Source organism: Delphinapterus leucas, chromosome 5, assembly GCF_059928025.1.
Source record: "Delphinapterus leucas isolate spDelLeu-1000000601 "Yukka" chromosome 5, BTC_Dleu_Yukka2, whole genome shotgun sequence".
Taxonomy (NCBI): domain Eukaryota; kingdom Metazoa; phylum Chordata; class Mammalia; order Artiodactyla; family Monodontidae; genus Delphinapterus; species Delphinapterus leucas.
Genome location: NC_143133.1, coordinates 76,103,926 through 76,123,582, shown reverse-complemented (window position 1 = coordinate 76,123,582; position 19,657 = coordinate 76,103,926). Strand labels below are relative to the sequence as shown.

Sequence of the window (19,657 nt, the reverse complement as noted above, 5' to 3'; positions counted from 1 at the left end):
TAAGATCCCACATACCACTGGGCAACTGAGCCTGAGCTCCACCAACTAATGAGCCCGTGTACCACAAATGCAGAGCCCACGTGCTCTGGACCCCTGCACCACAACTAGAGAGAAGCCCACGCGTGGCAACGAAAGATCCCACATGCTGCAACTAAGACCCAACACAGCCAAAAATAAGGTAAATAAATAATTTTTTTTTAAAATGTATTAAGTCCAAATAAGTCTAACACTAAAATGTGAAATGAGATATGTACAACCAATGTTAGCTATGTAAGTCATAACCTTATTGTGGAAATATCAACTTTAATGTGGAGAAAAAGTAATGAATGATGAAATATATAAAATACAGCTATTAAAATTAGTCACCTGGACTGTAATTAAGTGAAAATAAACCACTGTAAGAAAAAAAAATTAAATGGCAAAAAGTAGAGATCCTACTTAAAAAAGAAAGTATACATAAAGTATACATAAAAAATTGGAAATATACAAAACTGAAATTTTTCCAGTTCTTTCCATTTTCTTTTAATTCTAAAAATGTCTTACATTTTTAGAATCTAAAAATGTCTTACATCTAAAAATGTCTTACATCTAAAAATGTCTTACATTACATTACATTGGAGTACATCTCCATAAAGCTGTTATTTAAAAAACTGAATTGCCAAATATGACAAAATATTAATAACTCTTCAGTATAGCTGATGGGGACCCATGGGTGCAGTGGGGCATTCTCTTTACTTCTGAGATGTTTGAAAGTTTTCATTTTTAAAGTGTTTCATTTGGGGGGTAGTGTACACTTATAAACAAGAAAGGTCCTCTTACCTGTATGAGTTCGAACATGCTGAACATAATTGTTTTTTCTGTCTGAAAAATAGTTGCATTTTCCACATGTGTATACTTTCCTTGGAAAATGGTTTCTCAAGTGTTTCCTCCAGTGATATTCGCTTACTGTGGTGTACGTGCAAATGATGCACTTGTAGACTCGCTCATTGTCCCCGGCTCGGGTGTGGTGTTTCAGGTGAGCAGTATAGTGATCATAGCGATTGGTATTGTAGCCGCAGCGGTCACAGCGAATGGGGCCCTTGGAGAAATCTCCCTCTTCCCCAGTGGAAGAGCCGCATTCCCTGGCTTTGGCTTGCTTCTCTGCACTTTCCTCCACAAAAAATTTCTTGGCACTATGAACTCGGATGTGATGCACAAACTGTTCTTCAGATTCTGCTTCATACTGGCATGGTTTACAGCGAAAGGGCTTGGTCTTCAAGTTCTTGCATTTGTCCTCTGCTACAGGTGTTTCCCGAGGAAGATCTTTATTTGCGCTGTACGGTTCTGAGGCAGCTGACACCTCAAACACAGGCCGCGGTTGCACAACACTGAGTTCCAAACTCTCCAGTTCCATGTTTTCCAGCGCACTGGGCTCGCCTTTGACCTCAGGAGACTCCTCAAGTCCTTCTCCATCACTATCTGAAAAGTTGTTATCCCCAACAGGCATCAATTCTGCCATCTGTCTTTCTTCGCCAACCAGGTAATCACAGCAGCCGCCGTTTACTTCCCCCGTTAAGGCCACATTTGCCAACATGATGAGCTGAGGCGCAGCCAGTTCAGCTCTGGAGAGATCAGGCAAGTCATACATGTCGTTAGGCAAGGCCATGCCCATGGTGCCACTGCCAGTGAACAGACCTCCTCCTCCGGAAGACTGCCCCATTACCTGGGTGGCCATAACGGTGTTCTGCATTCAAAACAAAACAAATAACACGAAAGCACCACTTTAAACACAACTTTTACTGGTCTAAAACCACAACATCACTGTAATTCTCCGTAACTTAAAAAAAATACATTTTCCCATATAATCTTTAAACTCAATCAGCCTCATTAACTACTGAAAACAAGCCTTTAAAATATTTTTGTAATTCCAAATTCTCTTTACTGCAGTCATCAAAAAAATTTCTATGACCCCCTACAAAAAATTCTATCAAGCGTTTGACACAACTCATCCATCAACTAGGTTTACCACTAGTGTGCCTTCCCTCAAGCACTTTTAATTTCTCTGGTAGAAAAATATAAGTAACCTTCATTTTTAGTGTTAATTAAAATTATATTTTATATTCCATACATGAATTCCATACATAAATTCCAAACATGCTGTCCTCCCATCTCCTGCTTCAACAGCTTACTGGTCTGAATCAGAAAGGGGAAAAATTCAAAAGCCAACTGTGCACTTATTAAGTATAGTCTGGAAAGTAGAAGCCTGGAATAATTGGCCAGTGGATTAAATCTCATATGAACTCAACTACCTCCAAAAGAATAAACTACAGTTGACCCTTGAACAAGGGGCTAGGGGCACTAACTCCCTGGTGTAGTCTTAAATCTGAGTATAACTTTTGACTCCACAAAAACTTAACTACCAACAGCCTACTGTTGACCAGAAGTTTACCGATAACATAAAGAGTAGATTAACACATACTGTGCATGTTACATGTATTATATATACTGTATTCTTACATACTGTATTCTTACAATTAAGTGAGCTGAGAAAAGAAAATGTTATTAAGAAAATCAGGGGCTTCCCTGGTGGCGCAGTGGTTGAGAGTCCACCTGCCGATGCAGGGGACGCGGGTTCGTGCCCCGGAGTGGCTGGGCCTGTGAGCCATGGCCGCTGGGCCTGCACAGCTCCGCTGCACGAGGGGCCACAATGGTGAGAGGCCCACATACCGCAAAAAAAAAAAAAAAAAAAGAAAATCAAAAGAGGGGCCAGGCCGGGCTGGGCTGAGCGGGAACAGGAGACTCAACCCCAGCACCCATGACCATGATTTTCCAGGTGATGCCTGTGATTCTTGACACCTTCATTTATCCAACACCTTCCGAGGCCTGGCCCTGGGATGCAGCCTGGCAATAATCAGCTCAGTCTCTCCCTTTGAGGGTTGACAGCCTAGCAGTGATACATCATCCTGATAAGCCTGTTGACTCACCGAAGTTGTGACAAAGTAGCCTGCAGAATAGGGAGCTAGTCCTGGGGTTCTGGGCCCGCTGAATCCTGCTTATCTATGAAATGCAGTTAACACATCAGCTGGACCTATTTCCCAAACACAGGGTGACCCTTCTGTTATTTAATGATGTAAAAAATGCTTGAGAATAAAGGCCATGGAAGGCGACATTGATGGCTTGTTAATAAACCCTACAGTGACTGTCGATCCATTTCAGATACTTGTGGCAGCAAACAAAGCAGTTCACCTCTACAAACTGGGAAAAATGAAGACAAAAGCTCTATCTACTGAAATTATTTTCAATCTTTCCCCAAATAACAATACTTCAGAGGCCTTGAAAAAATTTGGTACCTCGGCAAATGACACATCAATTCTAACTGCTTATACTGAAGAGGGAGAAAAACAAATAAATCAAGAAGACCTAATATCTCTGATAGAAGGGCAAAAGTTTCTCTGAAAAATCTCCCAGAAATAACACATATTACAGAAGTCAAAAAGATATATGAACTATCTTCACAGGAAGAAAGTATTGGGACATTATTGGATGGTATCATTTGTAGTATGTCAACAAAAGATGTTTTGTGAAATGGGGACTTCCCTGGCAGTCCAGCGGTTAGGACTCCACGCTTCCAATGGTGGGGTGCGGAGGCGCGTGGGTTCAATCCCTGCTCGAGGAACTGAGATCCCACATGCTGTGCAGCGTGGCCAAAATATAAATTGGAAAAAAAAAAAAAAAAAGATGTTTTGTGAAATGACAGAAATATTAAAAATTTTCAGCACTAAAAAAAAGAAAATCATAAGTGAAAATATATTTAAAGTACTGTATTTATTGATACCATAAGTTTGTGTACAACATGTGTATAAGACATCCATCTTGTCTTATACGATACAAAATACTGTTGATGCTAAACATTACTAACACTAGACACCAAAAATGAAAATATGAAAAAGAAATTCATACTTATTTACAGGTATAACATTTATGCATTGACAACAAAGAAGCAGCAATATGATTGCTTTATGGTAACCTAATACCATCAACACGATTGCATCCTGGTAGTCTAGTGTACATGCAAACGAATCTTTATTAAAATTTATGGCATATAGTATTACAGTTATATTCATCATACAGCATTGGAAGTGTCACATTTTCTTTAAAAAGCCACTTACCTGAGATGACAGGCTGATACATAATTTGACCAAGTAGGAGAGAGAAAGGCATACTGTTTGGTACTATAATTTTTGAAAGCAAAGTTACAAAACAGTAGGAAAACTAACACATAATTAATTTTATATTAAATATCAGTCACCTTATACCAATGTAAGGATAGGCTATCCACGTCAATACAGGTTTTGCACACCATGTTCTACACAGTGAACCTGTAGGCGATAAAGATGATGACACAATAACGTCTCAGGGTTCTTGCCATAAAGTTACTAGATTTTCACAAGACACTAACACACAACAGATTAGTTCATTAACTGTACAGTATGACGATTATTTACTATTCATTAAGTGGAAGTGGATCATCACAAAGGTCTTCATCCTAATAGTTGTCATTCACACTGAGTAGTAGGTTGAGGGGAGGAAGAGGAGGGGTTGGCCTTGCTGTCTAAGGGGTGGAAGAAGTGAAGGAGATGAAGGGTAAGGCAGGAGAGCCAGGCACACTCATGTAACTTGATGGAAATACATCCTAATTTTTCTGTCTGACTTTTTTGCTTTTTTTATTTCTCCCAAAATGTTTCCATGTGGTACCAATCCTTCCACGCTTTGCTTTAGTTTTAGTGCCTGTATCACAGAAGGTCCATGCTGTGAAAGGAGTCAAAAACAATCTTGAATAATCAGAACCCTTCGGTCAGATTGTCAATTTGTTTCTGACACTGCTTCTTCTGCATCTTATTCCTCATGACCTGGCGCTGGTTCCAAAGCACTCATCTCCATCAAGTCATCTTAATTCCTCTGATGTGTTTATTAGCTCTTGAATTTCTCCAAGATCCCTATCTTGACACCCTTCACCCTCCACCTTTTTTCTTTTTCTTTTTGCCATATCCAGAATCTCATGATTTCCTTGATTGGCTCTGTTGTAAATCCTGTAAGTCATGCACAACAGCTGGACACAGTTTTCTCCAGCAGGAATTTACTGTTTGGGGCTTGATAGTCTTCACAGCTTTTCCTATAACAACAGCCAACTTCAATCATGTAATCCTTCCAGACTTTCATGATGTTCTATCAGGGTTCCCCTTCCACAGCACTGACAATCTTTCCAATCTTTCCATAGACTACCACGTGTAATGAGCTTTAAAGACTCCCTAATCTAGAGGCTGAATTAGAGACAGTTCTGTCTGGGGGAAAGCAGACCACTTCAACATCATTAATGTTGAACTCATGGGGTTCTGGGTGGCCAGGGGTATTGTCCAAATCAAAACTACTTTAAAAGGCAGTCCCTTACTGGCAATGTATTTCCTGACTTCAGAGACAAAGTATCAATGGAATCAATGCAGAAAAAGGGTTCTCATTGTCCAGGCCTTCTTGTTGTACAACCAAAAGACTGGCAGCTGGGGACTTCCCTGGTGGCACAGTGGTTAAGAATCCACCTGCCAATACAGGGGACACGGGTTCAATCCCTGGTCCGGGAAGATCCCACATGCCGCAGAGCAACTAAGCCCGTGCGCCACAACTACTGAGCCTGCGATCTAGAGCCCGCACACCGCAACGAAGAGTAGCCCCCACTCACTGTAACTAGATAGCCCACACGCAGCAACGAAGACCCAACGCAGTCAAAATATATATAAAATAAATAAATTTTAAAAAAAAGACTGGTGGCTGGTGTTTATCCTTTCCCCTCAAGGCTCGGGGGTTAGCAGCTTTATAAGGGCAGTCCTGATCCTAAACCCCACTGCATTTGCACAAAACAGAAGAGTTAGCCTATCCCCTCCTGTCTTAAATCCTGGTGCTCATTCCTCTTCCTAATAAATGTCCTCTCAATTTTTTCCACTATAGGGCACTTATGTCTGCACTAAAAACCTTGAGACTTGTGGTTGCCAAGGGGGAGGGGGGGTTGGGAGAGGGATAGAGTAGGAAGTTGGGGTTAGCAGATGTAAGCTATTATATATAGAATGGATAAACAAAGTCCTACTGTATAGCACAAAGAACTACATTCAATATCCTACGATAAACCATAAAAAAGAATATTAAAAAAAAGAATTTATATATATGTATAACAATCACTTTGCTGTACAGCAGAAATTAATACAACATTGTAAATCAACTATACTTCAATTTAAAAAAAGTCATTGAGGAAAAAGAATAGCAGCCTGAACAGGTTTGTTTTTTTTTAACTGAAGTATAGTTGATTTACAATGTTGTGATCAACGACTTTCTTTTAATATTTGTTTGGTTGCACCAGGTCTTAGTTTCAGCTCTCCAGCTCCTTAGTTGTGGCATACAAACTCTTAGTTGCGGCATTCATGTGGGATCTAGTTCCCTGACCAGGGATCGAACTTGGGCCCCATGCACTGATCCACCAGTGGATTGGGAATTTGTCTGCTGCGTCTTGATTGGCAGACACTACTTCTGTTATCTTGACATGTTTTAAGCTAAATCTCTTCCTAAAATTATCAAAACAACCTTTGCTGGCATAAAATTCTCCAGCTTTAGATCTTTTACCTTCCTTTTGCTTTAAGTCATCATATAATGACTTTGCTTTTTCTCAAATCATATTTAGAGTCCATAGGTATGCCTTACTTATAGCAATCCTGCACCAACGTAAAAACTAAATTTTTAATTTGAGATAAAAAGGTATTTCCCAAAACATGCAAGGTTTTCAGGCCTGCTGGCGTAGATGCAGTGATGACCTCACAAATTTCCTTTTTTTTCTTTTTTAACCATTGGTCCTTAGGGTCAATTCATTTATCTTGAAATGGTGGGCAACCTCAAGTGCGGATATCAATCTACCCCAGTACACATCAAACAATTCAACTTTTTCTTGTAAGGTCTTGACTCTACTCTGCTTCTGGGGAGCACTTCCAGCATCACAAGTGGCACTATGGGGTCCATGATGTTATTCAAGGTTTCTGGTATTGCACTGAACAGGATGAAAAATATGCGAGAACCGTGAGTGGTGACTTTTTACTGCCACACAATTTACTGGAGAGACTGCTCACATGGAGATGATTACCTCACCTGGCATTTTAAGCAGATACTTGCAACACTTGAGCTCACCAAAATTAACAAGAGGTGGCCACAAAATTACTACATTAGTACAGTATGTACTACAGTTAATTTTAAGCAATTATGATTTAATAATGAATCTTTATGTTTGCATTTCTGTGAATGGCACTCATGTGTGGTTGGTTATGAGTTTGTGTGCGTTAAGTCTTGATAAATTTTAACCTTTTATTAGATTTTTGTTATTTTATGGCAGCAAATGATAAGAGACTAGTATCTACATATATTTTACATATTAATAACATCTATTTCCTATTTTTTTATATTAATAGGCTACATGGTTCATCTGTTAATTTTTTCAAAATATTGCAAATCTCCAAAAAATTACAATATATTTCTTGAAAAACAGCCACGTATAAGTAGACCCGCAGAGTTCAATCATGTATTGTTCAAGGATCAACTATATTATAAAAGTACCACTTAGTTTCTTCCCTTTCTCTTTTTTTTTTTTTGTGATGACGACCTGTTAAAAAGTAAAAACAAATTACGGACCTTTTCTCCTGTGAAAAGAGAAGTTTGGTGCACTTAAGAGATCACAAATCAAAGTAAAGAAACTTTCAAATCCCCATATAAAATAGCCGATCAAGTCATCTCCGCAATCAGCAACTTTCTTGCACTGCGCTTGACTTGGCTCACTTGCCTACCGGAGCCATTACAAGATCACCTTGAAAACTTGTTGGTCTTTTTATAAACCGTCTTCACACTTTACTTTCCAATCTAAAAGGTGTTATTCACAAATTAGGTGTTCTCCTGCAAAATAGGTGGCAAAGGCTAAAAAAAATGTTAAACCCAAAATACAAAAAGTAATCCTGTCTCACCCAAGTGCATAAACACAAACCGGTTGAGTCACAGGTACCAACAACAGTTGGAATCAAATGCCATCACACAAAGCAAACGCTGTCCAAGGGTTTAACATAACAGCCCAGACTACTCGGTAATTTCTAATTCTTCCCAAACTCTAACTACCATCCCCAAAGGGGTTTTAACGTTGGTCGGGAAGACTGTCCAAGCACAGTACGAAAGCCCAACGTGCTACGCGAATTCCTACGTGCTGCTGCCACCAGCGCCTGCCTCGGCGGCGGCATTCCTAACTCAAATAGGCATTCGGCCATTTTCTCAAAATACGTACCAAACACAAAGCAGCTCTTTGCAAACTCGGGAGCTCTCGCTTCCTCTCGGCTCGGCCCGCTCACTGCACCACTGACACACCAGTTGCCGCCACACTCGTCCTGAACCTTTCCCTGGGCTCCCCAACACTAAAGACTGCAAGACGGGCAAACTCGGGGTGCCGCTGGGCCAGGTCAAGTCTTCCCCAGTCCAGGCTGCCCCCTCCTGGCCCGCGCGCCCGAGTCCGGGAAGAGGAAGGAAAGTTACCGCGTCGCCGCCGTCCCGGCTGCTCGCCGGCCCCAGGCTCGCCCTCCGCAGGGGGCCGAGGAGCCGCCGCGAGCGCCCTCCCGAGGCGCCGGGCCCCGAGCGCCGGAGGGGGCCCCCCGCGCCCCGGAAGTTTGCGGGTTCACTCCCCCACGGCGACCCGCGGGACGCGCGCCCCGGCCCCGCCGACGGCGGCGGATAGGTGGCCCCACGCAGAGGGCCCCGGCGGCGGGGCTGCCCGATCGCAGAAATCGCTGTCCAGCCCCATTGGCAGAACCACCCGAGCCCCAGGCTGACTCAACCCTCCCGGCCGCACTCAACGGCGCCTTCCGGCGAAAGGGAGAGGCCGCAGAGGGAGGGGGCGGGAGGACCGCCGGCAGGCAAGGAGCTGCGGCGGGACCTGGAGCAGGAGCACGAGAGGAAGTTTCAGAACTAGGGCCCCAAGCAGCTCCGCTCCTGGCCTCAGGACAAGACTCCCAGGGACGCCCGGGCCCGCGCGGAGGCGGCGGCCCGGCCTCAACTGGGGAGGGGGTCCCGGCGCCGCGCCGCTCCCCACCAACGCCCCCGGCCCAGCCCCCGGACCGCGACGGTGTAACCCGATCCCGTTCAGCCGCCAGTCCCCGCCCGACGCGGCCGCCACCGCCGGAGCCACAGTATCTGCAAATCAGCCCTGGACAGCGCCTCGCTCCGCGTCCTTCCGCGCCCTCCCCCTCCCGCGGCCACCGCCGCCACGACCGCCCGGCCGGCCCGCCGCCCCCACCCGACCGTCTCCCAGACCGCGCCACGCTTACCGTCCTTCCTGGGCGAGGAGGGGCGACGACCCGCGTCGCCGCTCCTTCTCGGACTACTTTTCTTTGTTGCTGGAGTTTCGGGGGAGGGGAGGGAGAGGGCGGAAAAGTTAGACGCTGGGGCAGTCGAGGCCCGCGAAGACCCAGGAGAGGGGCTGCAGAGAGTGTTCAGGCCTCCGGCTCTCGCCCTGCCGTCCCGGCCGCCGCCGCCGCCGCCTGGGGCCCCGGGCCTCGGCGGCGCTTGCTCTGCTCCTGCGCCGTGAGCTCTCGGGAGCCGCACATTCCAGCACAGAAGGCTGCAACGCGCACCCGGCCCGCGCCGCCGCCGCCGCCGCCGCCGCCACTCCCGGGACACGCCCCCTCCGCCTCCCGCGCGCGCCCGAGGGACACGCCCCCTCCACCGCCCCCGCGCGTGGCCGCCTGGCGCGCCCCGCCCCTGGACGAAGGAGGTTGCCCTGGGCCCCGGCTGTGCTGGGGGCGCGCCAAGAGGTGGAGGTCAGTAATCTCCCCAGACCCCCAACTCTGACCCTTAGGTCTAAAGAGAAGAGCGCTCCGCTCCCATTCTTGATTTCCTTCATAAACTAACAACAGAAAAGTTATCCCCCAGCCCTGGAGTGCATGCACGAGAAAGGCGCTGTTAAAAGAAAAATCTACAGACTTTGACCATTCTCTTTAGAAGGATTGTCACCCGCCCTTTCAAGTCTAAAGCGCTCAAAAATACCTTTCAGAATCTCTTCAAGTCTCCATCCATAGCCACCCTTAACCAATTAAGCTTCGTTTTAAGCTTCTTTAGAAAAAAAAAACTATATATATATATATGAACTGATTGAGGTTTTTTTCTTACTGTTTAAAATTTGGAAGGCATATATATGTATATATGTAAGAAAAAAAACCTCAATCAGTGAGTTGTAAGAAGAAAATGTTTCGGGAAGATCGTGGACCCAAAATTCACGAATGAGGACTGAGGGGACAAGTCCCTAGACACAGAAAATAGCAGGCCATTGCTGAACCTTCGAAGCACTATTTCAGTGTAGCAATTACCCTCAGATTATAGAGGGTAAAAAGGGTGTTAAACACATGGCGGCTGCTTCGTGAGCAAATGTCCCATAGTAACCTGCTTCCACGTTTATAAAGTGAGGCAACCATGCATGTTACCTGGTACATAGTAATATGCTATAAAGGTAGCAGCAAGTACTAGGAGGCTTCAGAGTAGGAACATAGTTTCTAACCAAGAGGATCTAGAAACTTCTCACCGTAGGTGATTATCCAGTCTGGTCCTGGAGAATTAGAATTTCAACAGGTGGAAAATAGAGGAAGGAATATTTCACACGGTGAAAACAGCAAGCCTCAAAACCCATCCACTGAGGCTTCCCTAACTCTTTCTGGAGCTCCCCCAGTTCCTTCTCTTTTCAAGTTCCTTCATTTGTCTAGCTTTTTCGAGAGCTTCCAAACTCCTTACTCCCCTGGTCTACTCCTCAGTAGAACTGCTTCCCTAAATCTAGACAATATATTATTAATTTTGCAGTGTCAGATGCAAGATGGTATGAAGGCCCCAATGTGTTTACCAAAGGTTTTGATTCTTAATATCAAATGCAAGCCCTCTCCATAAATCAAACTTGAGAACTATTCATTTTCATTGAACCAAAGAGAAAAAGAAATGCAGAAAGGAAGGAAAAAAGAAAAGAGAAAGAAAAATGAAAGAGAGGAAGGAAGGAAACAAGGAAAGAAGGAGGGAAAAAAGGAAGAAAAAAACTTTTGTAGAACTGGTACAAAATTTTCAACATTTATTCTTTTTTTAAAAATGTATTCTTTTTTTTTTAAACTAAAATCTAATTTGAGGTTGCATGGCTTTTTTAGATGCTGTACCCCAGGGAACAATTCTGGCCTCAATCAATACCTCAAAGATATATACTTTCTTTCCTTTTTTCATGTCCAAAAAGGCAAAAATGTAACATCTTTTGTTTTTGAAACATCTTTTTAAACTTACTAGATAAATGTTCTTCATTTCCTCAGTCTGACTGTTACTGGAAATGTTTTATTAATTGCAAATTTATTCCCACATATTGTGATGCAAATAAATGAATGGCAAATCGGCAGCTGCATTCATTTAAAATTAGTAGAGGCCCTTGTTCAAGAGATGGCATATTCAGAGTGACCCAAATTATCCTTACATGAAGGCCACAGGTCAAATTCAAGGCCAGGTTACAAATCAATAGGAACTCTCCTTGGGGGAAACTAGTGTTATAAACTTGAATTCTTAATTGTTTTTCAAGAGGTTGTATTTTACTTTGCTTCAAGCAAAATTTAAGATCTTCTGCAAAATAAAGACTTTAAAATGTCAATGAATTCTGGTTTTCTTATTTTGAGAATATGGATTTTTTCCCATATATTTAATTCATCATTTAAAAAAATTTAGGGCTTCCCTGGTGGCACAGTGGTTGAGAGTCCGCCTGCCGATGCAGGGGACACGGGTTCGTGCCCCGGTCCGGGAAGATCCCACATGCCGCGGGGCGGCTCGGCCCGTGAGCCATGGCCGCTGAGCCTGCGCGTCCGGAGCCTGTGCTCCGCAACGGGAGAGGCCACAACAGTGAGAGGCTCGCGTACCACACACACACAAAAAAAATTAATTATCATATGCTCTTAGTAATATTTTTCTCTAGAGACTTATTTCACAAGTTCGGTTTAATATTGTTTTTGAGCTTCCATGTACTTTTTATTCCTTACCATGTTTCATTTTTTCCTTTAGAAAAAAGCTTATCTTGACTGAACTTATGTTAATGTTACACTGAATTACAACAATCTGCTTTAAATGTTACATATTACATAAAGTTAGTGCTATTTAAAAATAAGGGTACAACATCTGCATCCTGATGTTGTTGGGTTTCAGGTCTATTCTTGCTGTCACCAGCCAGAGCTGGCTTTGGTCTGTTAGGGACTTATGTATGGTGCCTTTCTCCCATTTTCCCTACATTTCCAATAGTACCTGTCAATGCTTGTCCCTCCAGGAATCTCCTCCTGATATAACTGATCATATAGGGATTGAACTCTGGCTCTGAAATTTTTGTCCTCTAAGTCAGTACAATTTCTATTTCTCATTTAGGTCACAGTGAACTTACAACATAATTTAGAATATTGCTTTGTGCTCTCTACAACCTTATTCTGAAACTTTTGGTGAAGTTTAAAAAATGGTGATAAATTAGACACTGTACTGGCCATGTAGGCTAGAGAACTGTTTCTCCTTTCCTCTGTTGCTTTGAGAAATCACTTCTCTTAGAATGGATAAATGACAAGGTCCTACTGTAGAGCACAGGCAACTATATTCAATATCCTGTGATAAATCATAATGGAAAAGAATATGAAAAAGAGTATACGTATAAATGAGTCACTTTGCTGTACAGCAGAAATTAAACACAACATTGTAAATCACCTATACTTCTATAAAATTTAAAAAAAAAAAAAAGAAATAACATCTCTTGAGTTTTGTCCAAAAAAATGAAGAGGTTGCACTAGTGATGTCTAAAATTCTCAGCAGCTTAGAAATCTGAGGTGCTTTTTATTCTGTTAAATTTTGAATCTCCTGCAGGTGTTTTCTAGAAAAATTATATATATATTTTTTAGTTCAATATACCCTAGTTTCTTCTCTGTAGCTTCTTTTGCCCTCCGTGGGGAGACCCACCAGTAGGTCTTGAGCCACACCGGCTTCAAGAATGATGGTGTCTGAAGACAGGGATTTACGGCCTGATCTAGTGCTGTTGATGGCAGCTTCATCTCCCCTCGCTGCCAATTGGGCCCCGACCTTCTGTTCTGGTCCTGGTAACTGGAACACAGTGTCTTATCCATGACAGTATCTGCAGCTTGAGCCACAGAGGTGTTCCCTAAATGCTGAGGGACGGGAAGGAGGTGAGCAAGGGAGCTCCAGAATGAGCCGGGATCCTTCTTGCCTCCTCATGGAGCCCAGACCACATTTTGAACTACTCTCCCCTCGTTCCTCTTCCCTTCACCTCACTGGCCTTGTTGAACCCTGGCTACTCTCCCAACTTGCTGTTCTTTTTCTGAAAGACTATCCAGTACCTCTCTGTCCATCCCGCTCACTCCCTCCCCTCCTGGGTCCGATGTTATCTTCTCAGTGGTCGCACTCTTTAGAACTACAGCCCCATTCCCTTTACACCCAATCCTACTGTCCTTCCCTGCTTTGTTTCTCTTATTAGCATTTATCACTAACAAACATGCCATGTATTTAATTTATTTATTTTACTTACCATTTTATTGTTTATCTTTCCTTACTAGAACCAAGGTGCAGAAGGGCAGAGAAATTAGTCTTTATCTCCAGTGCCTGTAACATGGTAGTTACTCAACAAGTGTTCGTTAAGTTTACAGGATCCTAGCTTGGTGTCACAGTCTCTCAAAATGGGGCCCTTCATATTCCCATTGGTACCCCCAGCTCAATACACATCACAGACTTCCCTCATGCTAAATGCTGGCCTGCCTCTTTGAATGGCCCTTAAAATATTTCCTTTTCAATAGCTATTTGTTGAATGGACAAGTAAATGCTCTCAGATCACCGATCCCTGTGCGCTGCCTTCCTGTCGAAAATCTCCCTTCCTGCTCTTCTGCATTTTGTATTCCTAGCACACTCCTAGTTCCACACACCAGTCTTTCCTTGGATTTTCCTTGGTGAAATTTAAGAGTCCGTTTGGGCCTCAAGGGTCCCTCCATTTGCCCCTGTTTAAATACAAGCCATAACCCTCTCCCTGCACAGCCCTGCCCCTCCCCTGCATTCCATCTATTTGCTCTTGCCTTCCCTATTATCCTTCTTCCTAGGATTCTTCCTCCATATGGTAAGCAGACCAGAAAATGTCACAACTGAAAGAGACCTTAGAGGTCCAAGTTGTTTTGCAGATGAAAAGAAACAGGCCTGCAAGCATTTGGCTTGTCCAAGTTTGCACAACTAGTTAGAGCACCGCTGGAACTTGGATCCAGGGACACAGATTTCCAACCAGTCTGCTGATCTTTCTACCTCTCTCAAACTCTCCAGGCTTCCTCTGTTCTTTCCTGACCCCAGCAGCACTCCTTTCTGAAAACTCCTCTGGGCCTGTTGAGCTACTTTGTTCAATGGCTGTACAGACAGGGCATTTGAGGTAAGAAGTCTCTTCAGACCACATTTTCTTAACTTTTAAGTATATTTTTATGTTAAAATTAATTATCTTCTGGCTAGGAGAGGCCTTATTGTCTTCTATTGCTTTCAAAATACTGAAGACCCAGGATTGACATTTTAATGTACAAAGCTCATCATCAGTTTAGGGGAAAGGGGACTTGACTCAAAATACAACTTCTCTCAGCCTTTCTCTTCCATTGAGAAACAGGAAAATGCTTCTAGTCTGTGCTCCCAAAGTGCCATGGGAAATGTACTTGTGCACATACTTTCTTTCCCATGTCTTTCTGACATGACCATGAGGACCTTGAGATAAAGAAATGTGTTATACGTTCTCCACATGATCTTATTCCTGACAGTCAAGAAAATCAAACGTCTGACAAAGTGTAGCAACCCAGCCAAAGTTAACTGGTTTTATCAATAAATGTTTCTTTGATGAGTGAACCTGTATGTTTTCCTTATTTGTCTTCAAATTATCACTTAACCTTCCAGAATGGCTGAAAGTAAAACAGCGGGCAATATAAAGTGCTGACGAGGATGCTAAGCAACTGGAACTTCATATATTAATGATGACAATGCAAACTGTTACAAATGAGACAGGAAGGGGACAGGGCACAACCTTTAAAAGAATGACATACCCTGAGGACACGACAGAAACTGGTTAGAACCAGCTAGGTCCAAGATGGCAGACAAGTCGACCTCCACTAGACCTTGAGCCTCAGTATATGCTCACTGTAACACATCAGCATGCTAAATGACACAACCACAGGCACTATGACGGTTCCAAGGCCTACTAGAAAAGTGGCCCAATTCCTGGAAATCCCCACCCCTTCTCCCAAATAGCTGGAAACTCCTCCCACTCATTAGCCTATGAGATTACCTAGCCTATGAGATTACACTCCTATAAAAACTGACAACCTCATACCCTGGAGCCGCTCTCCCCTTCTGAGATGGCCGACACTCTGTGGGGTATGTATCTCCCTGAATAACCTTCTTTCTCTTTACTATGGCTTGCTCTTGAATTCTTTCCTGCACAAAGCCAAGAACCCACACTTGGTGGCCATCCCAGGGACTCGCCTGCAACCTGTAACATGACCATCCTCTCTTGCCCCACTTTCTTTCCTGCAATACAACCATTTTGGAAAACAATCTTGAAGTTTCCTATAGAGATATATAGCATATAATCTAGATATCCCATTTCAGAACAGAACTGAAATTTCATGCTATGCAAAGACCTGGTAGGGAAGTGTCCAAAAACTGGGAACAGCCCAAAAGTCCAACTGGTGAATGGATAAAACAACTTTAATACACTCACACAATGGAATAAAGTCTCAGGGAATTACAACTTTTCCTGTACTCTCTTTAGTGATTGGGATCTTTCAAATTCAACTGATAAAAGACAGATTAGCAAAAGATAACATTCAATCACCGTATTTTTGTTAAGGTAGTAGAGGGTGCAGAGAAAAGGGTGACTGAAGGGGTAGTTAGAATTTGGGGCTTATATACCATCTTAATAGGGGAAGGGGAGGGAGAGAAAGACAATTATGGGGAAACAAATGAGTTCTCAATAAGGGAAAGGGAGGGAGAAAGGGAACTCATGGGAAAACAAATGAATTTCTGGAAAGATAAATGGGCCTCAGGAGAACAGATGGGAGATAGGATAGTTTTGTGACAATGTCTGTTTACATGTGGTGTGGAGACTTCTCACGGCTCTTGATAAGAGTCAATCATCCCTGGTGGATCCCAGGGATGGCCTCTAGTGGAGGGGATTTGAGTTCATGTTAGTTCTGTTTTTAGGAAGATAAGTAATTTCAGGAACTCAAATGCCTTCTGCTAAAAGTAATTTTTATATGCCACAGTGAGTGGGTATTACTGACCCTTTAAATATCAATAAAAAGGAGCTAGCTATTAATAGAGGCAACTACACAGATGAATCTCAAAAGCATTATGCTAAGTGAAAGAAGCCAGATACAAAAGGCTACTTACCTTATGATTTCATTTATACAGCATTCTGGGAAAGGTTCTAGAGATACAAATGAGATTAGTAATTGCCAGGAGCTGGTGGTGAGGGAAATGGATTGACTATAAAAGGGCACAAGGCAATTTGGGGGGGTGATGTAAATGATCTATATCTTGGCTGTAGTAATGGATACCTAACTGTAAAAATTACTCAAAATTCATAGACATGAACAACTTAAAAGGGTAAATTTTGCTAAATGCAAATTATACCTCAATAAACCTAACTTGAAAAAATGTAACTATAAACAATGGAGACTTGATTTATTGGGGTGTTTTAGTTATTTGCATTATTTTGGTAAGTGTTCCAAATCTTTTCACAAAATATTGTATCCAAGGATGTTGATTTTCCTCCTGATAGAGTCTCTACTAATTTATACTATAAAGTCACTTCTTATCCTTAAAGCTGCTTTATTCAACAGATATTTATCAAGCATCTTCTCTGTTTAAGGTGAAAAGTGGTATGGGGGTGGAGGGCAAGTAAAGAAGTATAAAATAGGTTTTGACCTTCACCAAACTTACGATCTAGTTTGGGAAATAAAACATACCCTGCTTTAGTAAAAGCACAAACAGTAAGAGTTTTTAGAGTTTGGAGGAGAAATGGCTTCTAGCTAGGCAAAGCTTCGGAGGAGTATTTATTTCAGGAAAGTAAGCAACTCATGGGCAGTTTATAAGCAAAAACTCCAAAGTCTAGAGATCCGTTACCTTAAGGCCTTTTTTTTTAATAAATTTATTTATTTTTATTTTTTACATTTATTTTTTGGCTGTATTGGGTCTTTGTTGCTGTGCACGGGCTTTCTCTAGTTGCGGCAAGCGGGGGCTACTCTTCGCTGCAGTGCACGGGCTTCTCATTGCGGTGGCTTCTCTTGTTGCGGTGCATGGGCTCTAGGCGCACGGGCTTCAGTAGTTGTGGCTCGCAGGCTTCAGTAGTTGTGGCTCGCAGGCTTTAGAGCACAGGCTCAGTAGTTGTGGCGCACGGGCTTCATTGCTCTGAGGCATGTGGGATCTTCCCAGACCAGGGCTCGAACCCATGTCCCCTGCACTGGCAGGCGGATTCTTAACCACTGTGCCACCAGGGAAGTCCCCTTAAGGTCATTCTTAATGTGTCATCCGAGAGGAGGGGAGCCTGGTCCTCTGCTGAAAGATGAAGAGGCAGGAGAAGGGATGCAGGAAACTCAAGTAAACCAGAATGGCAAAGCACCTGGGGTTGGAGCAAATCAGGACTGAAGATAAAGTGCATGGCATCAGTCTAGAACAGATACCATTTTAAGCATGGGCTTGGCTTGCTCCAAGGAAGTCTTAAATAAGCAGTGATGAAGTCTCTTTGGAAAACAAAACCAGACCACTACAATCCAATCACAGCTGTGGTTGTCACACCATGAAACCTTATCCGAATTCAGTATACTGATTTGGACAAAAATGAAATCTAAATTCCTGTGTTGTGGAAGATAGATAGATTCTATCAGAAGATAGACTGTTTCCATAAGAAGCCAGTCTGCATGTAACCTAGAAAAGAGGAAAACAAAGGGGGGAAAACTGGCACTGTTTACCTAACACAGTCCACAGAGCATTGAGATACTGAATCTGGCAGATAGAGGTTCATCATCCAGGTTTAGGACAAGCATAAGTTCACTTGGTTTTTTTGGCTCAGAATAGATGTGAAGATTATCTCTCCTGACATTAAGTCCATACTCTCAAAGTCACTTAATAGCTAATAACATATATCGTCCATACTTTGATTTCAAGAGACAATTATGTCATTTAACAACTAGTATTCTCATTTTTGCATCTCCTCCTCCTACTCTCCCCCTAACGTCTCTTACTATATCTCTTCCTTTTCTTACCCTCACTCACTGGGCTCCAGCCACACATGCCTTGCATAGTGCTGTCTTAAGGCCTTTGCAGATGTACTTAAATGAAGGATCTTGAAATGAGGAGATCATTCTGGATTATCTGGTTGTGTCCTAAATCCAATGACAGGTGTCTTTATAAAGCACACACAGAGGGGAAAACAGAGAAGGCAATGTGAAGACTGAAGCAGAAATTGGAGTGATGTGGCCACAAGCCAAGGAAGCTGGCAACCACCAGAATTTAGGAGAGGCGTGGAATGGATCCTCCCCTAGAGGCCATTCAGAGGCAGCATGGCTCTGCTGACACCTTGGTTTTGGACTTCCAGCCTCAAGAACTGTGAGAGAATAAATTTCTCTTCAATTCTAAGCCAGATCAGCCAACACTACAAAGGTTTATGCTCCAAGCTTTGAAAAATGAATTCTAAGACAAATTGACAATGGTTGAATGAAAAGACTATAAATACATTATGTCAACTTAATGCATAAATTTAGCATTTATTAAATGTCATTATATCTTTTAAAAAATTTATAGGCTAGATTTTCTTACTTTCCAAGAAACCCTGAGTATGCTGAATAATTATTGAAAAATCATAGCTGATAAATAAGTTACTTATAGTCAAGTAATTTTCAGAGAAAAAATGTTAAATTATTACTCTTTTGTATTATATATATTTGATGTGGGTGCATTTGAAGATGATTGGTAGGATGTAAGGTAGGGTTTTGCTTTTCAAAATGCAAGAGTGCCTGAGACCTCAGAGGTCTAGGCTGCTCTTTCCCAGAATTCCTTAGGAGTGACATAAGTTGTTTACATGTGCTGGAGGAAAAAGAAGAAAAAAAAACTATAATTGACTTGACCATATTGTCATCTCACTGTAAAATAATTTCAAAAATTGGATAGAGGGTGGGAAATACTTTAATTTTCTACTTTCTATGCTCCCAAATTATTCAACTCTTCCTAAAGGTTGTGTGTACTTTTATAATTTAGAAAATAAGAATTTTTCAAGTAAAATAAATTCATCATGGAACATTTTACAACACTTTGTTTAGGGAAGTCAAAATTGTTACAACTTTTTGGCGAATAAGTTGGCACTACCAGAATAAACACACACACACACACAGAGCGAGAAACCTTTTCACCCAATATAACCTCCTACGGTGCAAGGAGATAAATAAGAATGCTCAGTTCAGTGTTTTTAGTAAAACTAGTGGTAAAAATATTAACCAGGATTATTTTGTGAAATGGGCTTATGGGAGGGTACTTTCAACAATATGCA

General features: G+C 42.5%; 1 protein-coding gene and 1 pseudogene across 11 annotated transcripts in view; one reads left to right on the top strand and one right to left on the bottom strand.

The window, feature by feature from the left end:
- Nucleotides 1–9,653, bottom strand: part of LOC111169295 (RE1-silencing transcription factor-like) — a 32,451-nt gene extending 22,798 nt beyond the window's left edge. Inside the window, exons 1-4 of one of the 11 annotated variants that reach the window (XM_089911985.1) lie at nucleotides 9,369–9,653; nucleotides 8,336–8,538; nucleotides 4,289–7,063; nucleotides 820–1,723 (exon numbers count right to left, since the gene is read on the bottom strand). In XM_089911985.1, the coding sequence (XP_089768111.1) occupies nucleotides 820–1,723; nucleotides 4,289–4,342 (958 nt within the window). In that variant the 5' untranslated portion in view covers nucleotides 4,343–7,063; nucleotides 8,336–8,538; nucleotides 9,369–9,653. Of the gene's footprint in view, nucleotides 1–819; nucleotides 8,539–9,368 lie in introns of those variants that run through there. The other 10 variants (XM_089911986.1, XM_089911990.1, XM_089911983.1 and 7 more) reach the window with 10 other exon arrangements.
- Nucleotides 2,207–3,772, top strand: LOC149749156 (EKC/KEOPS complex subunit TPRKB pseudogene; annotated as a pseudogene).
- Nucleotides 9,654–19,657: the final 10,004 nt, after the last annotated feature.